The sequence below is a fragment of the Bos taurus genome, chromosome 5 (assembly GCF_002263795.3).
Source record: "Bos taurus isolate L1 Dominette 01449 registration number 42190680 breed Hereford chromosome 5, ARS-UCD2.0, whole genome shotgun sequence".
NCBI classification, from domain to species: domain Eukaryota; kingdom Metazoa; phylum Chordata; class Mammalia; order Artiodactyla; family Bovidae; genus Bos; species Bos taurus.
This window is the reverse complement of record NC_037332.1, coordinates 29,202,729-29,223,929: the sequence shown is the minus strand read 5'-3', so window position 1 is coordinate 29,223,929 and position 21,201 is coordinate 29,202,729. Positions and strand designations below refer to the sequence as shown.

Sequence of the window (21,201 nt, the reverse complement as noted above, 5' to 3'; positions counted from 1 at the left end):
ACTTACTATAGATATGAGACAAATGAAACTCTCCATGCCTCACTTTCTCATCTGCAAAATGAAAATATTCTGTCTCACAGGGTTTTCTTGATTATTTCTAAAGTATTTACACCTGTGCCTGGCACACGATAAGCATTTAATAAATGTTAGGTCTTGTTATAGTTATTCCCTATATAAAAGAAAGAAATCTTAAAAATTAAAGGGAAACATCCAGTCAAATAGAAAAAATAGACAGGAGACCTGACTAGGCTATTCATTAAAGAAATACAAATGGCTGATAAGCAAAGGAAAAGAAATTCATCTGTGTTAGTAATAAAGAAATGCAGTTAAAGTAACAGTGGGATTTCTTTTTTTTTCCTACCAGATTGGCAAAGTTTGGGAAAATTGTTAACATATATTAGCCAAAGTATAGAGAAAGCATTCTAATATGATATTGGTAGAGTGTAAATTGCTATGATGGTTTTGTAGGACAGCCTGTTAAAATTGAAAAGACTGATGGCCTTTGTACAAATGCACAGAAATAGGTACAGCAGTATTCAATAAAGCACGGTTAGTAATAGTGAAAAATTAGAGTGACCTACCTAGCCAGAAAGACTGGTTACATTCTAATAGTCCTAAGTCTGATGGTTTCTTGAGTACAGACTCTGGGCCAGGCACTGTGCTGATGTCTGCAAATCTGTTTACATTCCCTTGATCTTTACCCTAAGCCTGTGAGAGGCATTGGGAGTTCCGAGTTATAGCCAAAGAAACTGAGGTTTAGAGAAATGTAGGCACCTCCTCAAGACCCACATGACTAGTAAATGGCAAAGCCAGACATTGAATTTTTATCTGACTCCACACACTATGTTATGTCATCACCACTGTGATGGTATATTATAGAATTCTTATACGAAGGGAGATAGATTTACTATTACCAACTTGAAAAGGGATCCAAAATACATACACTATGTGAAACACATAATACGTGAAAAAAGCAAGTTACAAAACAGTGTGTATTATGATCCCTTAAAAAAAGTCTCAATATATTGTTCTATGAATCTTAAAAGTCTAGAGAGATAAACAACAAATTATAAATGTTTGTTATCTCTTAAGGCGGTAGGATTCCTGGGTTCACTATGTATATAATTTTAGTTTTCAACAAGCATGTATTACTGTTTAAAAGTTCTTAAAAGACATTTAAAAAATTAAATGCTTCTTTTTTTTTAAGCTAACGTTTTCACTTTCTTTTGCCTTTTAGGTGATTCCAGTGAATTCTGCCGGCTCTCCTGTTGGAGACGTACCGTTCATCCGGTCGGGATTGTTGGGGTTTGTGGGGCCAGTAAGTGATGTTTTCATGTTTGTTTTGGTGCACCTGATTCAAATATTTGTACTTTAGTTCACAGAACAAATTCTTATTAGTCCAAGAGTATTCCAGGGTCGCTTAACTTATATTTAGAGCAGTTTCTGTAAAAGTGTCATAAAGTGAGTAATGCTTATTGCTTCCATTACCCAGATTCATTTTATGCCTTCAAACCAAGACATTATTTTTTACTTTCAAAACTCTTTTCACTTATTCTTGTACATTGCTTTGATTTGATTAATATATTTAAGTAAGTTAGAAGAGTGCTGAAAAAGTTCCGTTCAACAGCAAATGGAAACCATAATAGTGTACAAATCATTTTCATATATATTATCAGTACTGCCTCAGGTGTAACAGAAAATTCTTTGAAAGAAAATAATTTGTTTTTCAGCATATAGAATTTACAGGTCCTAGGTTTACAGAGACAATTAGGATACAAAACCTGTTCTCAAAGAGCTCACTGTTAGTTAGCTTCATGAGCTGGTGAGAAAGGCAGAAGCTAGAGCATGGAGGGCGTTATATAAAATAATGGAAAGTTTGGATTTTATTTTGAGTCAACATATTTCCTCCCATCTCTTGATTACCTTCATATGCTCTTTTTCTCATTTTAACAGTTCAAGTTGTATAAGAAAAGATCTAATTTTATTTTATTTCCTCCCCATCATTAATAGGTGGATGGTGGGGGTGAGGGCATATCTCTAAGAGAATCACTCTCCCAGAAAGAGACATCTACACCTACTGTCTTGACTTAGCACCAAGAAATTCTCAAAAACTGAGCTCCTTTTAGCTTCTCTTCCACCGCTGAGGTCTAAGATGGAGCTCCAGCCATCGCATCTGCATTCCATAAGGCAGGACGGTCCTACTATCTCTTAAGAGAGATTCCCTGAAGCTGCTGAGCAACACTTCTCCTTATATCTCATTGTTGTGAACTAGTCACCTGGCCAAACCTAGCTGCAAAGGAGGCTGAAACGCAGTCTTTATTTAGGTCAGCCATGCCCAGCTAGAAATCCTATTGCTATGAAAGAAATGGAGAAACAGATGTTGGAGGACTAGCAGTGACTGTCTTACTCGCTTTATTTATGTCCACTTTCAGATTGTGCTGGCAATGGCTGATTCTCTTTTGTCTTCTGGGATGACAGAAGGATGGACCAGTAGCTTCTTGAGACTAGAGATTATTCCTTACATAGCCTCATCAGTGTGTGGTGCTGCATTGTACTTAGTGAATCAATGAGTGACATTCAAGTGGAGATGATTACTAGATAATTCAGTATATGTAAATGGTCCAAAAATTTAGGAATTCTGTAATGAATGAGAAAAGTTAGTTTATTGCAAACATGTCTGGGAAAATTATTGATAAAAATTATAAATAATACAATTATTTATACAAATGATGCTTTTAGGACATTGACAGCAGACTTCCTGCAGCTCATTTATTTTATTGGAAAGGAGAGGCTGTTATAATTCCTTAGACCTTTCTTTATTAATTTATTTCTAATCTTACCAGATGGAAACATTACTTATATGAATCGAGACATTCATTCTGACATTAGAACTGTTTTACTCTCTTCCTAATTCCAGTCTTAAATGGCTTAACAGTTTTCTCCTCTGCATCGATTCCATGAATAAGGACAAGATGATGAACTAATAACATAATCCCTGACTGGAGAAATGAACTGTGCTCATTTGGCATCCTAGTTTCTGTCTTTTAGAATTCCTAGCAGTCTAGTGGTTAAGGCTCTGCACTTCCACTGCAAGGGGCATGGGTTTGATCCTTGGTCAAGGAACTAAGATTCCACATGCCACTCTGTGTGGCCAAAAGTAAAGTAAAATTCTTCCCTAAGAAAGAATTTGAATGGATTGTTATCTTATATACTGTTAAGACCCCATTAATTAAAAGATGCCACTGATTCTGAGATGTCAAACACTTTCTTAGAATCTATAAAATACGGTATTTTATTTCAAGATTTATTTCAAGGCAGGGAGTAAAATGTCTGTTTTACTATTTAAATTTTATAAATCTCTGTTACCTTTCAGGGCAGCTTGGTGTTTGTGGTTGGGAAAATGGATGGGTTACTGATGGTTAGTGGTCGAAGACATAATGCTGATGACATTGTTGCTACTGGACTGGCTGTTGAGTCAATAAAGACTGTTTACAGAGGAAGGTGAGTAGTACAAGGTTCAGATGTTAGCACTTCCGGTGAAATCTAAAAATCTCTATAGTGTGAGTTATATTCTGTAAATCCTCTAGATTAGATTGTTTTTTAATAAGTGTAATAGAAACCAGGCTTTCATTATTTATCTTAGAATGTCTGGTTCTTTGGCTGTAATTGAGAGGAATAAGATAACCATATTCTAGTTTTTTATTTTGATTTCAGTATTTGATTATTACTGTTTGTTGAGTCATGAGGACAGATGAGAATTCTGAAACATTGAACTTCCTACATTCCTTCAATACAAAAGTCACCCCATTCAGTCTAATTGAGATAGGTGCTAGTCTGTAGGAGTTTTACATCTAAGAGTTTATTCTCTTACTTGACTCCAAATTCTTACACCATTTTAATGCAGAGATTTACATAGTACATAAGTGCTAGTTTCAAATTCCATGGATGAAGTCAATCTAATAGCTATAGATATGAAGGCTATCTAATAGCCTTTTTTCTTTGATTATATAATAACGCAAGAAAAGATATTTGAGTAATTGATACCCTTTGCAGTAGTTTTCAGTCATGGATATATGTCTAAAGCAGTCTTGATGTCCCTTAGGTTTTGAAAGAGTAAGAAAAATTGATCAAACGAGTAGAGAACCAGTTCCTGAAATGTGTAGTTTTTCGTAATGGAGTAGCTTCCTTTGAGATTCTGTCTTTGGTCACAGTCACATCACCAGCACTCGGCACGCAGCGCATGCAGTCGGTGTTCATTAAATACGTGTGGGTGAAAGGAAGGAAGGAAGGGAGGCGGTCAGGCACGCCAGCATCCTCAACCCTCCTATGCCTTCCCATTATTTCACACATTCATTCAACAAGCGTATGTTGGTTGCCAGCTGCGTGCCGCTTAGATGCTCGGGGTGTGGCAGTGAGCAACACAGACCATGTCTGCCCTCGGGAAGCTCATGCTCTCATTGGGGGAAGAGCAGGTTAAGGTAACCACATAGGGAAATAGATATCACGACCACGTGAGCTGGTGATGGGGACAAAAATGACACGTGGGGTGGGGGTTCCTGCTGGTTATATGAGGGGAAGGTGGTGGCCCGGGATGCTTCACTAGCAGGGGGACGTTTGAGCGGAGACCTCACTCAGAGCACCCCTCCCCTGGCTGCCAGGTCCCCTGTGACCGTCCGGGCAGGTCTGACCTCTCCCCACCACTTTCTGCTTCACCACCCTGCTCCAGGCACACTGGCCTTCTTGCTGTTCCTCAAACCTGCCAAGCTCGTTCCTACCTCAGAACCTTTTCGCTTTCCGTTCCTTCTGCCCGGAAACCTCTTCCTCCAGATCTCGGCGTGGCTCGCGTCCTCACCTCATTCAGGTCTCTGCTCCAATGTCCACTCCTCAGGGAGGCGCTGCCCACCTCCACACACTGCTCCGCCCCCACCCTGCCTCGGTCCCCCAGTGTATAGCACGACATGACATTATTTCATATTTATTTGTTTGTTCTGTCTCCAACACGCAAGCTCCACGAAGACAGGGACTTTGTCTTATTTATTGCTCCGTCCCAACATTCACGACAGTGGTGCTTAGTACATGTTTTTTGCGTCCTCGTTTCAATGGTAATGATTGTGACGTTTTCTTTTCGAAACTACTCATTCCTGGGCAGTGCAATGGGCATGTCTCCTCTCTGTATTTCCAATTGAGCAAAGCAAATAGGACTGATTGTGAAGGGAGTCCTGATGTGTTTGATCTGTCTCTCTTAGAATTGCTGTGTTTTCTGTGTCTGTATTTTATGATGAGCGCATCGTGGTGGTTGCAGAACAAAGACCCGACGCTTCCGAGGAAGATAGTTTCCAGTGGATGAGCCGTGTGCTACAGGTAAGCACACCTGTGGTCTCTGTTGGGATGGTTGGCTTTGCTGTCAAAGGTGGCAGCAGCCACTGCTGAAGCATTTTCTTCAGTGGACCAGTTACGTTGCCGCCTTCTTTTCCTGCCAGTAACTACTCAGATATTCCGGGTAATGTTAGCAAAATCAGATCATTAATAGCATGCCTCCTCATGGACCACAAAATATTTTTCTGCTCAGGTTGCCAAAAACAATTGGATTTGACTTGCCTCAGCAAGTTCTTTGGCTCTTTTGTACCTAAGTGTTTTCTACCCACAAACATTTTAACTGTCCAAATGTGGAACACATGCTTGACATAATTAGTTCCCATGCCAGCAGCCACAGTCTTACTACTTGCCTCAAGTGGTGCCTGATACGAGCTGTTGTTCTTACTTTGAAGGAGCTTTACTGTGGAGTTAGAGACCTAGGTGAAATAAACCACTAGGGAAGGAGGAAGATTTGGGCTCAATAGGAAAGATGTGTTTCTACGGTATCAGGCCAGAATGATGCAGAGAGCCTGGTGTTCGTTTAGAATCATACTTTGAATCCCAGCTCTACTCCCTACCACATAAATGCCTTTAGACCACATGCTTCACCTCACTGAGTTTCTTTCTTCATCTGTAAAGTGGGGACAAAATTATCTGTACTTCAGAGCTATTGGAAGGTTAATGGATGTGGTAATTAGATAATGAAATATTTAGTGCCTGCATTCAGTAAAAGATGATGGTGATTATCGTTAATATAAGAATCATCATAAGCAAAATCTCTAGTAAAGAATTTAGAGAATATTTGTTGGATGAATGGATGGTCCAGAGGAAGCATGGACTGTCCTTCTCAGGCAATTTGTATGTATTGGGTTGTTCCCAGTGTCTGTAACTTGGCTGCTTGGGGCATTTGGATTTATTTACTGCCAGCTAGTAGTAAAGCTGTAGAAGTGATGTGAGCATGAGATGAGTGGTAGCACTGGACGACTTGTAAGATTCATCTGTCTGCAGGATCTGTGATTCTGAATTGTCAGCTGGCAGAGCATAGGCTGTTTGTAGTGGAAAATCAGAAAAAGGAAAGAGAATCTACTGAGATAGACTAGATAGAAAAAAAAGCAGGGAAGAAAGTAGGACTGGGTGGTCTCTGAAAGATGATTAAAAACCAGACTTGCTAAGGGAGTTTTTTTTCATACTGTTCATATTTTCAAACCCACTGCTTGTTTCATTCAGAAAGAATTTTGAGGAATAGTGGTAGACTCTTGTGGTGAATTATGCATTTTTCCTGTGATAGGAAGCAAATTCCCCAGGTTGTTATTTTCCCCTGGAAAGCAACTGTAAGAATTAGATGCAGTGCTATCTCACTAATCCAAGTTTTTGTTAAAGTCATTTTTGGGTTTGATTAGGGTGTGAAATAAGAGGTCATTATCTTATTTGTAATTTCTCAGCTTGGGGCTCTTGGATCCATAGAAGAACAGTAAGAATACCATATGTTCTGTAGGTTAGAGCCCAGAGGTTGTTTAATTCCAGGTCTGTGTATGATATAAATTAACTCAGCCCCTTCTAAGGAAGGTGGTCAGTAAATGACTTACCAGGTACTGTATTTTTTTGTTTTTGTTTTCTTGGCCATACAGCTTGTGGGATCTTGGTTCCCCAACCGGGGATTGATCTCATGCTCCTTGCCATGAAACCAGAGTCCCAACCACTGGACCACCAGGGAAGTCCCCAGGTGGTATATTTTCAGTGGAAAATCCAGGCCACACATGATACATTTTCATATTCTAAGATAGCAGAGACTTAGGAACTCTTCCAGACTTCCCATTTCCTAGTTATTGCTGTTGGTTAGTGGCATAGTCTGAGGAATATGCAATTCAAGTTTATTCCTTTGCCATCTTAAGCCTTTGTAATAAAAGGGCTTAATCCATCTTTTATGGCTCTTGGTCCATTCTTCTTCTCAGGCTAGATCTCCTCTTCATTAAGACTTGTGGGTAATACAAAAGAATCCTCTCAGGACTTCCCTGGTGGTTCAGTGGTTAAGACACTGTGCTTCCACTGTGGCGGGACCGGGGTTCAGTCCCTGTTCTGGGGATTAATATCCTACATGCTGCATGGTAATGCTAAAAAAAGAAATAATAAAAAAAGAACCCTCTCACATGGTATGTTTGGAACTGGTATTGATAGTTGAGCAGTCAGTTTTCAAAGGCGATTGAAGCAGGAAACTGTAACAGTGAGAACTGCTTCAACTGCTAAATTTGAACACAAAGTATACCAGTGTGCTTTCCTTCAGTGCAGACGCCTGTGCCTCTGAGTACACCAGTTTGAGTTCCAGGTCAGCTTACTTCCATAAACTACATCCAAATGCATTGTCTTTAGTTTCTGGTTTCATTTCAAGTTAGACTAGAACGTGAGTATTTGAAAAGAAACTAGAATACATAATACTTGCCTTTTAGAATGAACTTGCCCATTGCAATGAATATCAACAGTAGTTTGTTAGGAGCTCACCTCTAATAAGTCTTTCAAAAGCATAGCTCTTCGTATTGTTTTGCATTCATATTTTATCATTTGATATGGTAGTTAATTAAATTATATAAACAGCAATACCAAGAACAGCAGGTGTGAAAGGTATAGCAGCAGGCACAGCTGAGCTCGGGGAGTGCACAGCTGGGTAGTTGGGAGCAGGGGTGAACCCCTGCACCCCGAGAGCTGGTGGCCTCCAGGACTCAGTGTGCAGCGGCCTCACCTAGACGTTTTGCAAATGGGATGCCCACTAACCTGGTGAACCATTTAAGCAAGGGCTTGCTTACAGAGGTTCTGTTGTGGTCATACTAGAAATACTTTGCCTCTATTTAATGAGCTATGTTGGACATCTAAAATATTAAAAGAACCAAAACAAATTTGTAGGTTTTAGACATTATCACTCAAGAGAGAACACATTGAGGCTTGGAAATCAGTATCTGCCTCTGTCCATTTGGATTGGATTTCACTCCACTGCCGTCGCTGGAAGGATTAGGTACCTTTAGATTTATGGGATCCTAATAATCTATCAGATTCTAGACCGAGAATCAAGAGAAAAAGAAAAACCCTATAGTAGAAATGTTAGGAGGATGCCAAATGTTACAAAATTAACCTAACTGAATATTTTTCTTCATATTTTTCTAGGCAATTGATAGCATTCATCAAGTGGGGGTTTATTGTCTTGCTCTGGTGCCTGCCAATACACTGCCCAAAACTCCGCTGGGAGGGATCCACATATCTCAGACGAAACAGCTCTTTCTGGAGGGATCGCTACATCCTTGCAATATCCTCATGTGCCCACATACGTGCGTGACCAATTTGCCAAAACCCCGGCAAAAGCAACCAGGTAATATGCTGACTTTAAAGACATGATGTGAAAATTGTACCTTCAAGAGGCTGAATTCTTTCACTGTGATTTTTTTCTCTAGAAAGTAAGTAACACGAGAATAGTATCAGCTGACCAAAAGCATGGAGGATTGAGATTTTTGTAAACTGGCTTGTCCAGGTTTACTATTGGCTCAGTCTTCTGAACAATTCTCAGTAGAGTGCCACCATTTTCCATGATGTAAGGCATGGGATCGAGGTGATCAGATTCCCACCGGGGGAGGTAGAAAAAAGCAAGTCCTAAAAAAAAAAAAAAAAAGAAAAGAAAGCAAGTCCTATAAAGCAAGGTTCTGACAATAAGACAGCTTGTATTTATTGAGTGCTTACTAAGAGCTAAATACTAGTTAACTTTTACATTTTATAATGTGATCCTAAAGCTTTGTCCTCAGCTATGGAAAGTGAAGTCCAGAGAAGTTGAGAATTATGCCAAAAGTCATATAGCAGGTTAGACCTAGGTTATGGGGCTAACTGAGAAGGAGACTAAAGGCAGGAGTAATTGATGGATGGTCAGTCATGTTAAAATATCTATTTAATCCAACATGAAGCCAGAAAGTTTTATTGATATTTTTTCATTTAAATGAGAAGTTAACAAGAGCTTCTAGTTTCTTGTATGCTTGGAAACACATGAGAGCCAAAATCTGGTCTTGACAGTTCCCACTGCTACCACACACACTTGCATACACACTTACACACACATACAGAAACACACTGTGTACATCAGCATGTGTACAAATGTGTTGAGAAGAGGACATAAAAGTGGAGGATTAGGAAGACAAAGGGAAGTATGAAATTGAATTATATTTCCATTAAGACTACTTTTGCTGAAAAGTAAATATGATGTACAATAATAAAATATAAGATAAGCTTCTGATTCTCTAGAGTATTTTTATTAGGATATTAGTAGTTATTACTTCAGTGGTCTGGCCGTTGGAAGATCGTATCACAGTTGGTTATCTAGAGATTATTGTCGGCTCACCAAGTAACCTTACCTTGGTAAAAGTGTGCATAGAGCTAAAGTATATATAGTATTTATTAGTTTCTGCTAGTGGAAAAAAGAGTTTATGGAAATTAATATTCTAAAGGAGCAGTTAGAATCAAGAAACCTGTACATTACTAATCAAGAAATACATAAAAAGATGTATTTTCATATTTCCTGCCTAAGTATCTGATAGAGAAGACATAGAAGTCCTTCTCCATCATATATTCTGTTATCCTGAAGTCCTACATTCATTTGTTGTTTGAGTGAAATCCCATTTTAAATAGCATTTAATCTAGAATTCCTTTAACAAAGCTTTTATGTCAGTAGATGCTTAAAAGATGCAACTCAGAGACATAGCATTAATAGATGTTTAAAACATTGCTTTTGCTAGCCGGATTTCACCTAATTTTACTAAATGATGAGACCTAAATAAAAGGTTTATTCATAAGCCCCCATAGGCATAGCATCCGCCTGTCTGAGGAAGGCGTTATGTTTGGATTCTGTGTTTTTGCTGTCATGATGGTCTGCTAAGATCTTAGTGGAACACGTATGTGTCAGACCAAAGCGGCTTGAAAATTGAGACATATATGGAGCAGACATGATGTGGGGATGGCGTGAGAGGTTGGAGTTTTAAGAAGAATACAGGAGTGTGGAGATGGATGGGAGTGAAGTAAGAAAGGAAAGGAGGGGAAGAAGAAGATCGAAACGGTGTTAAGGCAGCCCAGGGACAGAAATTTCATTGAAATTCCTGTTAAGCTATTGTATAAAGAACAAGGAGTGTTAGGACTGGTTTTGGGTGCAGGTATCAGAAGAGCGTAACAGCTGCTTAACCAAGAGAAAAGTTTATGTCTTTCTCAGGTGAAAGGAATCCAGAGTTAGGCAGTCCAGGGCTAGGATGGTAGGTCCTCAGTCACTGTGGATCCAGCATCCTGTCCTGCCGTGCTGGCGCTGTTCTCAGTTAACTGCTGTCACAGATACGCTGCATGACAAATAACCCTAAAACTCAGTGGTTTAAAGTAAGAACCATTTAGTTTTCACTCATGGAATGTGGGTCTGCTGACCCTGACTGGGCTCAGCTGGCCTTGGCTTGGCTCCAGACTGTAAGTTGGGTTCAGAACTGTTCCATGTGTCTCCTCATCAGGCAACCAGCAGCTAGCTGGGCCGTATTTTCCTCAAGGCAGATGGCAGAAGCGAGAAGCCAAGCCAGACCATACAAGCATACTTAGAGCTTCTGTTTGCTTCTTGTTTCCTAACATTTTATTGTCCAAAACAAGTCAGACATGCCCAAAGTCAGTGGAACAGAGGGGTGTATACTCTGCTCATCTAATCACGGCAAGGAAGACTTAAAAGAAAACAAAACAATCTTCTCCAGCCAGCCTTAGCATACTGCCTCAGGGTTCATTTAAGCTCCTGACCTCCAGCCATCAGTTCTGCATCCTAGCTAGCAGGAGGAAAAGACAAAGAAGGGAGTACCTTCCCCTTTAAACACATCTTCTAGAAATTGCACTTATTACTTACCCTTAAGTATTATCCTCCCACACTAAAGAACATAGTCCTTCCATGTTTCCTCTGCAGGGGTCACAGGTGCAATTTCTGGTTAGAAAACTAAGATCCTGCATGCTGCATGGCGCAGCCAGAAAATAAAGAATGCAGTCTTTTTTTCAGGCATTTGCCCAACTAAAAACTGGGGGTTGTGGGGAATTCCCTGGTTGTCCAGCAGTTAGGACTCCTTGCTTTCACTGCTGAGACGTGGGTTCAGTCCCTGAGGAAAAAGCTAAGATCCTGCAAGCTGCACAGTGCGGCCCAAAAGCCCCAAAACAAAACACCAGGGGTTGTGTTTTTTGTTTGTTTTTTCTTTATTTAGTTGTTCTGGGTCTTAGTTGTGGCACACAGGATCTTGGACCTTCATTGCAACATGCAGGATCTTTTTTTAGTTGCAGCATGAAAACTCTTAGCTGTGGCATGTGGAGTCTAGTTCCCTGACCAGGGATTGAACCTGGGCCCCCTGCATTGGGAGCGCAGAGTCTTAGCCACTGGACCACCAGGGAAGTCCCTGGATGTTCTGTTTTTAAGGCAGAGAGGAGAATAGAATTGGAGTTGATGACCAGCAGTCTTTGCCACTGAAAACTTACAGAATTTTGTGGGGAGAATAAGAAGGCATGTTATGAGTACATGGACTCAAGAAATGTTCACAGAAGGACCTCAAGAACTTACTGCTGAATTATTTTTGTCATTTTAAATTACTCTGAAAAATTCACTTTTAAAAAATGTCACGCCTTTATTAACTTTACAGTGTGAGTCCAGGATTGGACAGCTTACACAGTCATATACATTCTGAGTCCTACCTATATAGAAAGGCTATCTCCAGCAGGATATATCTGTAACTTATTAAGTAGTCTCTTGGGAAAGAGTTTTGCATATTATACTTAAAATTTCAGTGGACAAATGCTTTCTAGATGAAAACTGTTCAGCAGAGTATTGGAAGTACTTTACCCTTTAAGCTGTGATGGTTTTTTTCTTTCTTTCTTTCTTTTTTTCAAATTTAAAATTTTTCTTTAACTTTTCATTTTGGAATAATTTCACTTAAAGTTGCCAAACAGTGAAAGAATTCCCTTATTCTCTCTACCCAACTTCCCCAAATATTTTAGAGTGTTTCTATGATTTAAGTAGTTTTTGTCCCAGCTGTTTCAGTGCATTCATAATCAACATATTTTGGCAACAAACATTATTTAATATGAATCCAAGCATACGATCAGCATTATTCAGAACTCAGCTGGCAATAAGTTTTGTTAAGTTTTAGCCATCTTCTTAGTTTGACACATTAGAATCTTAGTCTTTAAGTGACCATCAAGAAAGGCATACAGTGCCTTAGCGTTGAGTTTTCTCTTGTTTTCTCTTGAGAAAGGGAGTTTTTACTTTTTCCCCCCCAAGTGTCAAGCCTATGGGAAAGTTAAAAGAATACTGTAATGAACACCCATATACATTCCCCTAAATTCAGTAATTGTTATTTTTCTTAGACTGAACTCTTAGAAAGTAAATTTCTGACATCATGACACTTCACCCCCACATATTTCAACTGTGTTATCTCTAGAGCAGCAGTCCCCAACCTTTTTGGCACCAGGGAAGACAATGTTTCACGGAAGACAATTTATCCACAGACCAGGGGTGGCTAGGGGATGGTTTTGGGATGATTCAAATGCATTACATTTATTGTGCACTTTATTTCTATTATTATTTACATTAGCTGCACCTCAGATTATCAGCCATTAGATTCTGGAGGTTGGGGACCTCTGCTCTAGAGAACAGAAACATTCTTCTAGAATTTTCCTAATCAGCCACAATGCCATTATCCTGTTAAGAAACTTAGCATTAATTTAATGCTATCATTTAATAATATACAGCCGATATTCATTTATCTCTCCTTGTTTATATAGCTGATTTTTTTTTTTTTTTAACTCAGTATCCAGTCAGGGTCACAGGCTTTCATGTCCTTTAACTTAAAAGCTCCCAAACTTCTTTTGTCTTCAAGACACAAATATTTTTGAAGAATCCAGACCAATTGTCCTGTGCAGTGTCCCACAATGTGGATTTGTTTACTCACTTAAAGCCCTTCTGATATTCCTGATGAACTTACTCTCAGTCCTCATAGATGGCAGATTTCTTTTCAGAATGGAGATATTCATTACTGTTAAGCCTGCTAGTTAGGGTTTTATCTGTGATTGGAGCAGATAAAAATTATTTATCAATAGGAACCAATGCAACCAATCATCACCTCCTGAGAGTGAAAACTCCCCTCTACTCTGTCCCTCCCTCCGCCCCCGCTAACCCCGTCCGTCTCTCCCGTAGTCCTGTTTTCTGGCACTTGCTGCCACCTGATGTTATTTATTTGTGTATGAATTTATTGGTTGCCTTTCCCGCTAGAATTCAAGCTGTCTTGTTTGCTCTTGTGTCCCAGTGCCTAGAAGGGTGCTCAGTCAGTGTGGTTGAATTTGGTTGAACATTTGAATCAGCTTTGGTCAGTCTGGAAATGCTTGTGGGCGGAAGGTGCTACATCACTTGGATTCTCATCTCCTGAGGCTTGACTTTTGCTCTTAACTTGCAGGTGTAGGCCCTGCTTCTGTGATGGTTGGGAATCTGGTTGCAGGAAAACGCATAGCACAAGCTGCAGGAAGGGATCTCGGGCAAATTGAAGAGAATGATTTAGTGAGGAAGGTAAGTGTTCCAGAAATGTTGACTTTTATAGACAAGTCAAGGACAGAACCTAGGCTTCAGATAACAGATGGGAGATGCATTGTCCAGCTTTTTAAAAGTTGCTGACCCTGATTCTTTTTTCCTGCCTTATGATTTCAGCACCAGTTTCTGGCGGAGATTTTACAGTGGCGAGCCCAGGCAACTCCTGATCATGTCCTCTTCATGTTGTTAAATGCCAAGGTATTAAACATTCAGTTGCATATCTAATCAGCTGGCTATTGTGAGAGTACCTTAGGCACTCTTGATCTCTTTCTTTCATCAGAAAATTTCAGTTGCCAACTCTGAGGGGAGAGTTATTGCTTTCTCCTTGTTTTGATATATGAGGATAAATTGTGCAGTTATTTCAAGGCTGAAATGAGATCTCCTGAAGTGTCGTTCAGTACTGTCTCTTTTTTATCACAATCAAGTCATCTTTATTCAGATAGGAACAGTAGGGACAACCATGTAATTGCAAGATCTACAGATGTGCAGAATGCATTGTGTCAGTGTAATTTTTACTCCGTTTGACTTTTCGTTCTTTGATTTCCACCAGAAATAAAATGACCTTAGGTCAGCATTTTAAAAACCAGAGTAATTTTTAGCACATACTTAATTGATTTTTTGCTAACCTAAAAAGCCAATTGAAAATTATTCAAGAATATATTTTACTGCTTTCTAATGGATGGATCACCAGAATATTATATTTTTTACGTTATACATCTTATGGGAGTCTGTTGAGATTTGTGGATTTTAATGGCTGAACCATTCCCTTCTCCTAGGGATCTTCCTACTCCAGGGATCGAATCTAGGTCTCCTGCATTGCAGGCACATTCTTTACAGTCTGAGCCACAGGGAAGCCGCTTTAATGGTTGAGTCAGGAGCTAAAAGTACTGTGACCTTTGCATAGAACAGTATTTCTCACCAACAGGCAGAAGACTGGAGGATCTATTGGCATCTCTTAGGGGACTTACCCAGATTGCCCCCTTCTGCCCCAGCCCCTTGGATTCTGATATATACACGCACACATACACACAACATTGAGAGTTTATATAATGACAGAACTGAGAGGAATATATTGTGCATCTTAATGAAGAGTCAGTTAAAATCTTAAGAACCATTGCTCTTTGGTAGAAAACTTTGGGACTTCCTTGTCCATCTCTGCATGAAGCGGGCTTCTCTTTAAGCCCATGGATTGATTAGAGTGCTCCCATTTCACTAAGATGATGTCAGTCTAGCTTGTTGCCCAGTCCACTCCCGGGCTTGGCTACAGTTAAAGTTACAGCCCAATAAAAATCATACTCCAGATAAATTTGTTGGTGAACTTAAGTTTAAATTTGCTTTTTGGTTAGAGAAATAATATATATGGGTAACTAAAGGACATGAAGTCCATGTATTCTGTGTATTTTAACATTTTACCTTGGATTAGCCCGAGCCACCAGAAAGCTTAAGAACCATACAACAATGTTCTCTTATGCCAGGAAAATGCTTCTTAAAGAAGTTTAGTTTGGTGCTGTACCATGGACCGAAAAGCAGGCGATTGTGATTATTCTCTGGTGGTCCAGTGCTTAGAACTCTGCGCTTTCACTGCAGGGTGCCCGAGTTCAGTCCCTCATTGGGGAGCTGAGATCCCACAAGCCACACAAAAAAAAGGCTGTTGTAAGAAATGGCCTTATGAATTTAACCTTGATTTTAGCCAAAGAAATATTCTTAATGTCCTACAGTAGACAACTGACTAAATAATTTATGGCATATAAACAAAATACTATGCAGTCATTAAAAACAATGTTGTAGAAGAATCGTTGATGACCCAGAAAATATTCATGATGTGGAAGTAGGAAAAGTAGAATATAAAACTTTAATAAGGGAGTACTTACTGAAGACCCTGTCCTAGATGCTTTCCATTTCATAGTTCATTTTAAGATCGAGTTAACGGAGGCACGGAGACATAAAATCACTTGCCTGAGTTCTCAGGGCCCAGGGCTAGGACTAGGAATTTAGCTCCTTCATTTGAACCCAGACTGGCTTCAGGGCCCGCATTCTTAGCCAGTGCACTCAATAGCCTCTGGCGTAATATAGTATGATATATTTTTTTTAATGTTTCATGTGAATTTATATACAATATATACTTAGTTTTTAAAAACTAGGAAAATACACACCAGAATGTTAATAGTGGTTCCAGCTTATATTTACTAATCTGTATCTTCCAAATTTTCTATATTGAACACCTACTGTTTTATATTCATGAAACTTAAAAGTTATTTCTCCAAAAACTAGCTCAGTAAACTTGTTTTTATCATGAGGTTTTAAAAATTAAGTTTTTAAATAATGAGGACGATGTGCTATTGGCACTGTATAGACAAATAATAGTTTGATTTTATCTGGTGAATTGTAAGGTTCAGTTCAGTTCAGTTGCTCAGTCGTGTCCGACTCTGCGACACCATGAATTGCAGCACGCCAGGCCTCCCTGTCCATCACCAGCTCATTGTAAGGTAGGCATATCCAATACAGGACCAAAACTCATATATTTGTGCACCAGTGTATATTAGAATGAATAGTCCATCAGAAGTAGAATGGATGAGTAACTTGTGGTATGTTCTGATAATTAAATGCTGTGCAGTAACAAAAACGGATGAACCTACACCTAGGTGCCACAGCCTAGATGACACTTCATAGAATGTTGAAAGAAGTAAAGCACAAAATATACATGTATAGCACAATTCTATGAAAATCAAATACTTCATAGATGGTAAAAATATGAAGAAAAAGAAAGCCACTAACATTAAAACGTCACGATAGTGGTCCCCAATGGATGGCATCACTGACTCGATGGACATGTAAGCTCTGGGAGTTGGTGATGGACAGGGATGCCTGGCGTGCTGCAGTCCACGGGGTCGCAAAGAGTTGGACACAACTGAACTGATGGAGGGAAGGGGGCTTCCCAGGTGGCACAGTGGTAAAGAATCTGCCTGCCAGTGCAAGTGACACAAGAGACACAGGTTCGATCCCTGGGTCAGGTAGATCCCCTGGAGAAGAAAAGGACAACCCACTCCAGTATTCTTGCCTGGAAAATTCCATGGATAGAGGAGCCTGGTGGGCTACAGTCCATAGAGTCTCAAAGAGTCAGACATGACCATGCGCCTGAGCCCCAGCCATGGAGGGAAGGAGAGGGCTGGTGAGGGTGTCCATGGGGTGCTTTTGAGCTGCTGGCCGTGGTCTTTTTCACATCAGGCTGGTTCTTAACCTGCATTTTCAGATCTTCTGTGCATTCCCACTTGGGTGTTATATTTACAAAGGAACAGGGGTGCAAAAGCCCAGCTAAGTAAAACTTGAATTGACAAGAAGGATTATTTATGAAGACCCGCAGGAGAAATTATTCTCAAGACCTTTATTGTTAGCTAGCAGACTCAGGTTCACTGTTCCTGTTTTCGTTTCCGTCTCTGCTGTTAGAATACATGGAGCCAGACTTGTGTTTTTCTCATAGCAAATGTATTTGACCACATAGCCAGTGTCCTGACCTCATTCTTGCCTTCATTCTACTTTTCTTTATTTTCTTTCTACTTTTATTTCTTCACTTAAAAAAAAATTGCTATATAGTTTTAAAGCTGCTTTACATAAGAAAGACTGTAAATACATATGTTTGATTTGAGTTAATGTTGTTAGTCCCTCAGTGCTTTCAGACACTGAGAAAGAAAAAGTAAGACCACACACGTCTTTCGGTGCTTGGGAACGTTTCACTGAATTTGATAGCAAGGCACACGCCTTTGATGTAGTGTCAGATTGGCCGCATTTGTTACCGTTGTATTTCATTACTGAGCTTCGCCCATGCGTATACTGTCTTCTGTTCCAGGGCACTACAGTGTGCACAGCCAGCTGCCTTCAGCTTCATAAGCGAGCAGAGCGGATTGCGGCCGTCCTTGGTGACAAGGGGCATCTAAACGCGGGAGAGAACGTGGTGCTGCTCTATCCACCTGGTGAGCGCTGGCTCGGTAGACTGCACAATGTCTGTTACTAGACTGCTGACCCTAAGAGGACAGGAGCTCAGGGCCACCGTACGTGACCACATGGGCTGTGCATGGAAGCTGCTGCCGTGCAGACAACCCCTCCCTCCAGAGTTGTGTGGTATGGGGGTTCTGGCTGGGACCGAGCCTGTTGTACTTACTCTTGTATTTCCACTGTCTAGCTCAGTATGGTAAATACTGAATGAGTGGTGATTTCTTGACTTTTGGAAACACTCAAAAAAGACTGTTTCTAGGAGTGCTCAGGAACTGTTCACCCAGTTTCCAAAAATATGTTGTGCATGAACTCTGACTTAAATTCTCCACATGATAATTGGTGCTTACTGTCCCTCGATTATTACTGCTTTCATCTTCCACACTCTATAATCTAGTTCAGCAACCTCTTCACAGCAAGAGGGACTCAATTATTTGATGACAGTGTGGTGTATTCAGAATTTTAGGCAGACTATTTCAGTTGTCCCTTCCTTTAGTCTTTTGTCACCTAACCTACTCATACATCCAGGCTTCTGTGGTCTTTTATCCCATTTACTTCATTTTACTCAGTGATTCTTACTTGCTCTTCTATTTATATTGATACTAAGATTTTTTAGAAGCTGTTAAGAACAACTTTGTTCTGGGAGGTTATTTTCTGTCCACCAGTTAATCACGGTGATGGACATCGGCATTGCCCGAGGGGGCTGCCCTCCGAGTCCTTATATTGCAGAGGGTTTGTATCAAGTGACGTTTTGCCTCCCTAAAACCTGCACCCAACAGGGAAGTGACATCTCAGGGGTCTGATTGTTCTTAAAACATAGTGGCCTTCTTAAGATTGAAAGAAAGCTCAGATGCTCCTCATCTCTCCTTTCCCATTGTTTTATTTCCCAAGTGAAACAGCCCTAATCTCTGCACTTATTCTTTCCTAAATAATATCAAGTAATGATGTCAAAATACCTTCTTCAGGTATCTTTCAAGTGTTTTCTTTGCTTCTGACTTCCTTTTTCATTTGTTTATTCTTGGCATCTCGATATTTTTTAAAAAGTTGTTTTATATGCTTCCTTCTTTTACCTTCAGTTTCTTCTTAAGTTAAAAAATTTCTAGGAATTTCCCTGGTGGTCCAGTGGTTAAGATGCCACAGTTCCAAGGTAAGGGGCATGGGTTCCATCCCTGATCAGGGAACTAAGATCCCATATGCCACACAGCCAAAAAACTTCTTTTTTTCTTTAAAAAAAAAAAAAAAATTCTGATAATGTCTCCATTAAATTTTGGTCTAGTTAACCTGTCTGGCACACGATTTAATAAGCTAGGTTTGGAAACTCTGCCTTTTGCTTTCTCAGTGACAAACCGGGCCGCTAATTGGCTGTGTCTTGCAGGCATAGAGTTAATCGCTGCATTCTACGGCTGTCTGTACGCGGGGTGCATACCTGTGACTGTCAGACCCCCTCATGCTCAGAACCTCACAGCCACGTTGCCCACTGTCCGCATGATTGTTGACGTAAGTATAACTTTGCTTGTCCACATCTCATAAAGCCCCAAGTCAGACAACTAAGGATCCTTACTCTTTTCCAGTTTAGTTGAGTCAAGAAGTCAAATCTAACTCCTGAAAAGTACCTCCTTTTCCTTATCTGATCACAGTGACCAGCATTTTTAGTGAAGAAATATGGAAAAGCTGTTTTTGGTGAGATACAGGATTATGTTTTTATCATAAACATTAAGGAAGTAAGTGAAGGTGCCATTTAGTAATTAGTTCTCCATAAAACTTGTTTTTTTTCCTTTCTTCTTACAAAAATTCTAATATTTTTTCCTGCATACTAACCAAGATAATTTTAGATGCCAAACTGAATTCTCCTGATGGAAGGTCACTTTTTGGGGGTTTAGTCTTACAAAATCATTTGGTATATTATTAAAAAGGTGTCCAGATCTTGCTCTGAAAGTGATAGATGTTTCTGTAGGAAATGAGAATTGAAGACAGTGAAAGAAATCTGTATTGCATCATATCCTAATGTACTTTAAAGCAAATTGCAAAATTCCAATTGATGTAACATTTGTTTCTCTAAGAACTGCTGCTCTGGCAGCAGCTGGAACCTGCAGTATAGAAGCCACATTCACCACAGATGATTTTTCTACAGAGTTCAGTTCAGCAGGACGCCCTGGTTACAGTGTGCAAAGTAGGCCGGGGCAGCAGGGAAGGGAGTTTCCTTCCACCGACACGGTTTGAGTAGTAAGGGAAGTCGGTGACTTTGCATTTCCACGTGCAGATGTGTGGGAGAGCTTGGTTCCTGTGAGCTTGCAGAGTCCACCAAGTTCAGGATATGTTTTCTAGGTCCAGTGCAGTTCACCACTCCCTGGACTGTTGCAAACAGTACCCGCTTCAGAGATGATCCTCTGACACCTCTCATTCCCTGAGTACCACAGAAATCCATGTTTCTATTTTATTATGGTCTTCATGAAATCAATAGATCTGGGGTCCATCCTGAGATTGTGACCATGGAATATCTGAGAATCACTGTTGTAAATAGTAAGCTGTGTTGTGAACAAGTCCATCATTCTAGTTCAGTGTATTTTCAGAACAAACGTAAGGGGAATACTGACTTCCATTGTCCTGTGTGCGTTCTTTGAAAGGCTGGTACTGCCCTGTCCCAGTTGGATGTGCGAGTTGCTTTTATCTGCAACCAGTGCCATAGTGCTACACAGGGCTAAACTTCCTGGTGCTTATTTTTGTCCATTTGTCTTCTAGGTCAGCAAAGCAGCCTGCATTCTTACCACACAGACCCTAATGAGGTTACTGAGGTCCCGAGAGGCAGCAGCAGCCGTGGACGTGAAAACCTGGCCAACTATCATTGACACAGGTGAAAGGGAGATTTCTCCAGGGTCGTTGCAAGAGCAAGAATATTCACTCCCCGAGGTTTCCTGGATTCTCATGCCAAAGATGTTTACATAGCTCTTCCACTGCAGCCCATTCCACCTGCTAAGACAGATGCAAAACTTAATATGCACTCAGCTTGAGTTACCAAAGCACTGGATGCTGCAACAACCAGATCCAAAGAAGCAGATCACATTGTGCTTGAACTCTGTGAACAAAACATGTCTTCCTGTCATACTCTTGGCATCATCAAATAGTGTGGTTAGGTGTTTATGCCAGATGTGACCATAGACATACAGGGCTGCATAAAGCATTGAGAAGATCTGACCTTTGACTTCCAGATGTGATAGAGTTGGAACAGCACTGGGCTAGGAATCAGCAGGCCTGGT

The 21,201-nt window shown here is 40.2% G+C and overlaps 1 protein-coding gene and 1 non-coding gene across 4 annotated transcripts in view; one reads left to right on the top strand and one right to left on the bottom strand.

Annotated features, from left to right (window-relative positions):
* Nucleotides 1–21,201, top strand: part of DIP2B (disco interacting protein 2 homolog B) — a 229,478-nt gene that overhangs the window by 188,427 nt on the left and 19,850 nt on the right. For all 3 annotated transcript variants that reach the window (NM_001192309.1, XM_005206290.5, XM_005206289.5), the window contains 9 exons: nucleotides 1,238–1,318; nucleotides 3,374–3,501; nucleotides 5,247–5,361; nucleotides 8,509–8,710; nucleotides 13,830–13,939; nucleotides 14,078–14,158; nucleotides 17,805–17,928; nucleotides 19,323–19,444; nucleotides 20,687–20,798. In NM_001192309.1, the coding sequence (NP_001179238.1) occupies nucleotides 1,238–1,318; nucleotides 3,374–3,501; nucleotides 5,247–5,361; nucleotides 8,509–8,710; nucleotides 13,830–13,939; nucleotides 14,078–14,158; nucleotides 17,805–17,928; nucleotides 19,323–19,444; nucleotides 20,687–20,798 (1,075 nt within the window). The remainder of the gene's footprint in view (nucleotides 1–1,237; nucleotides 1,319–3,373; nucleotides 3,502–5,246; nucleotides 5,362–8,508; nucleotides 8,711–13,829; nucleotides 13,940–14,077; nucleotides 14,159–17,804; nucleotides 17,929–19,322; nucleotides 19,445–20,686; nucleotides 20,799–21,201) is intronic.
* Nucleotides 11,703–11,775, bottom strand: TRNAG-CCC (transfer RNA glycine (anticodon CCC)). Its single transcript has one exon. It is a non-coding gene; the product is annotated as a tRNA-Gly (tRNA).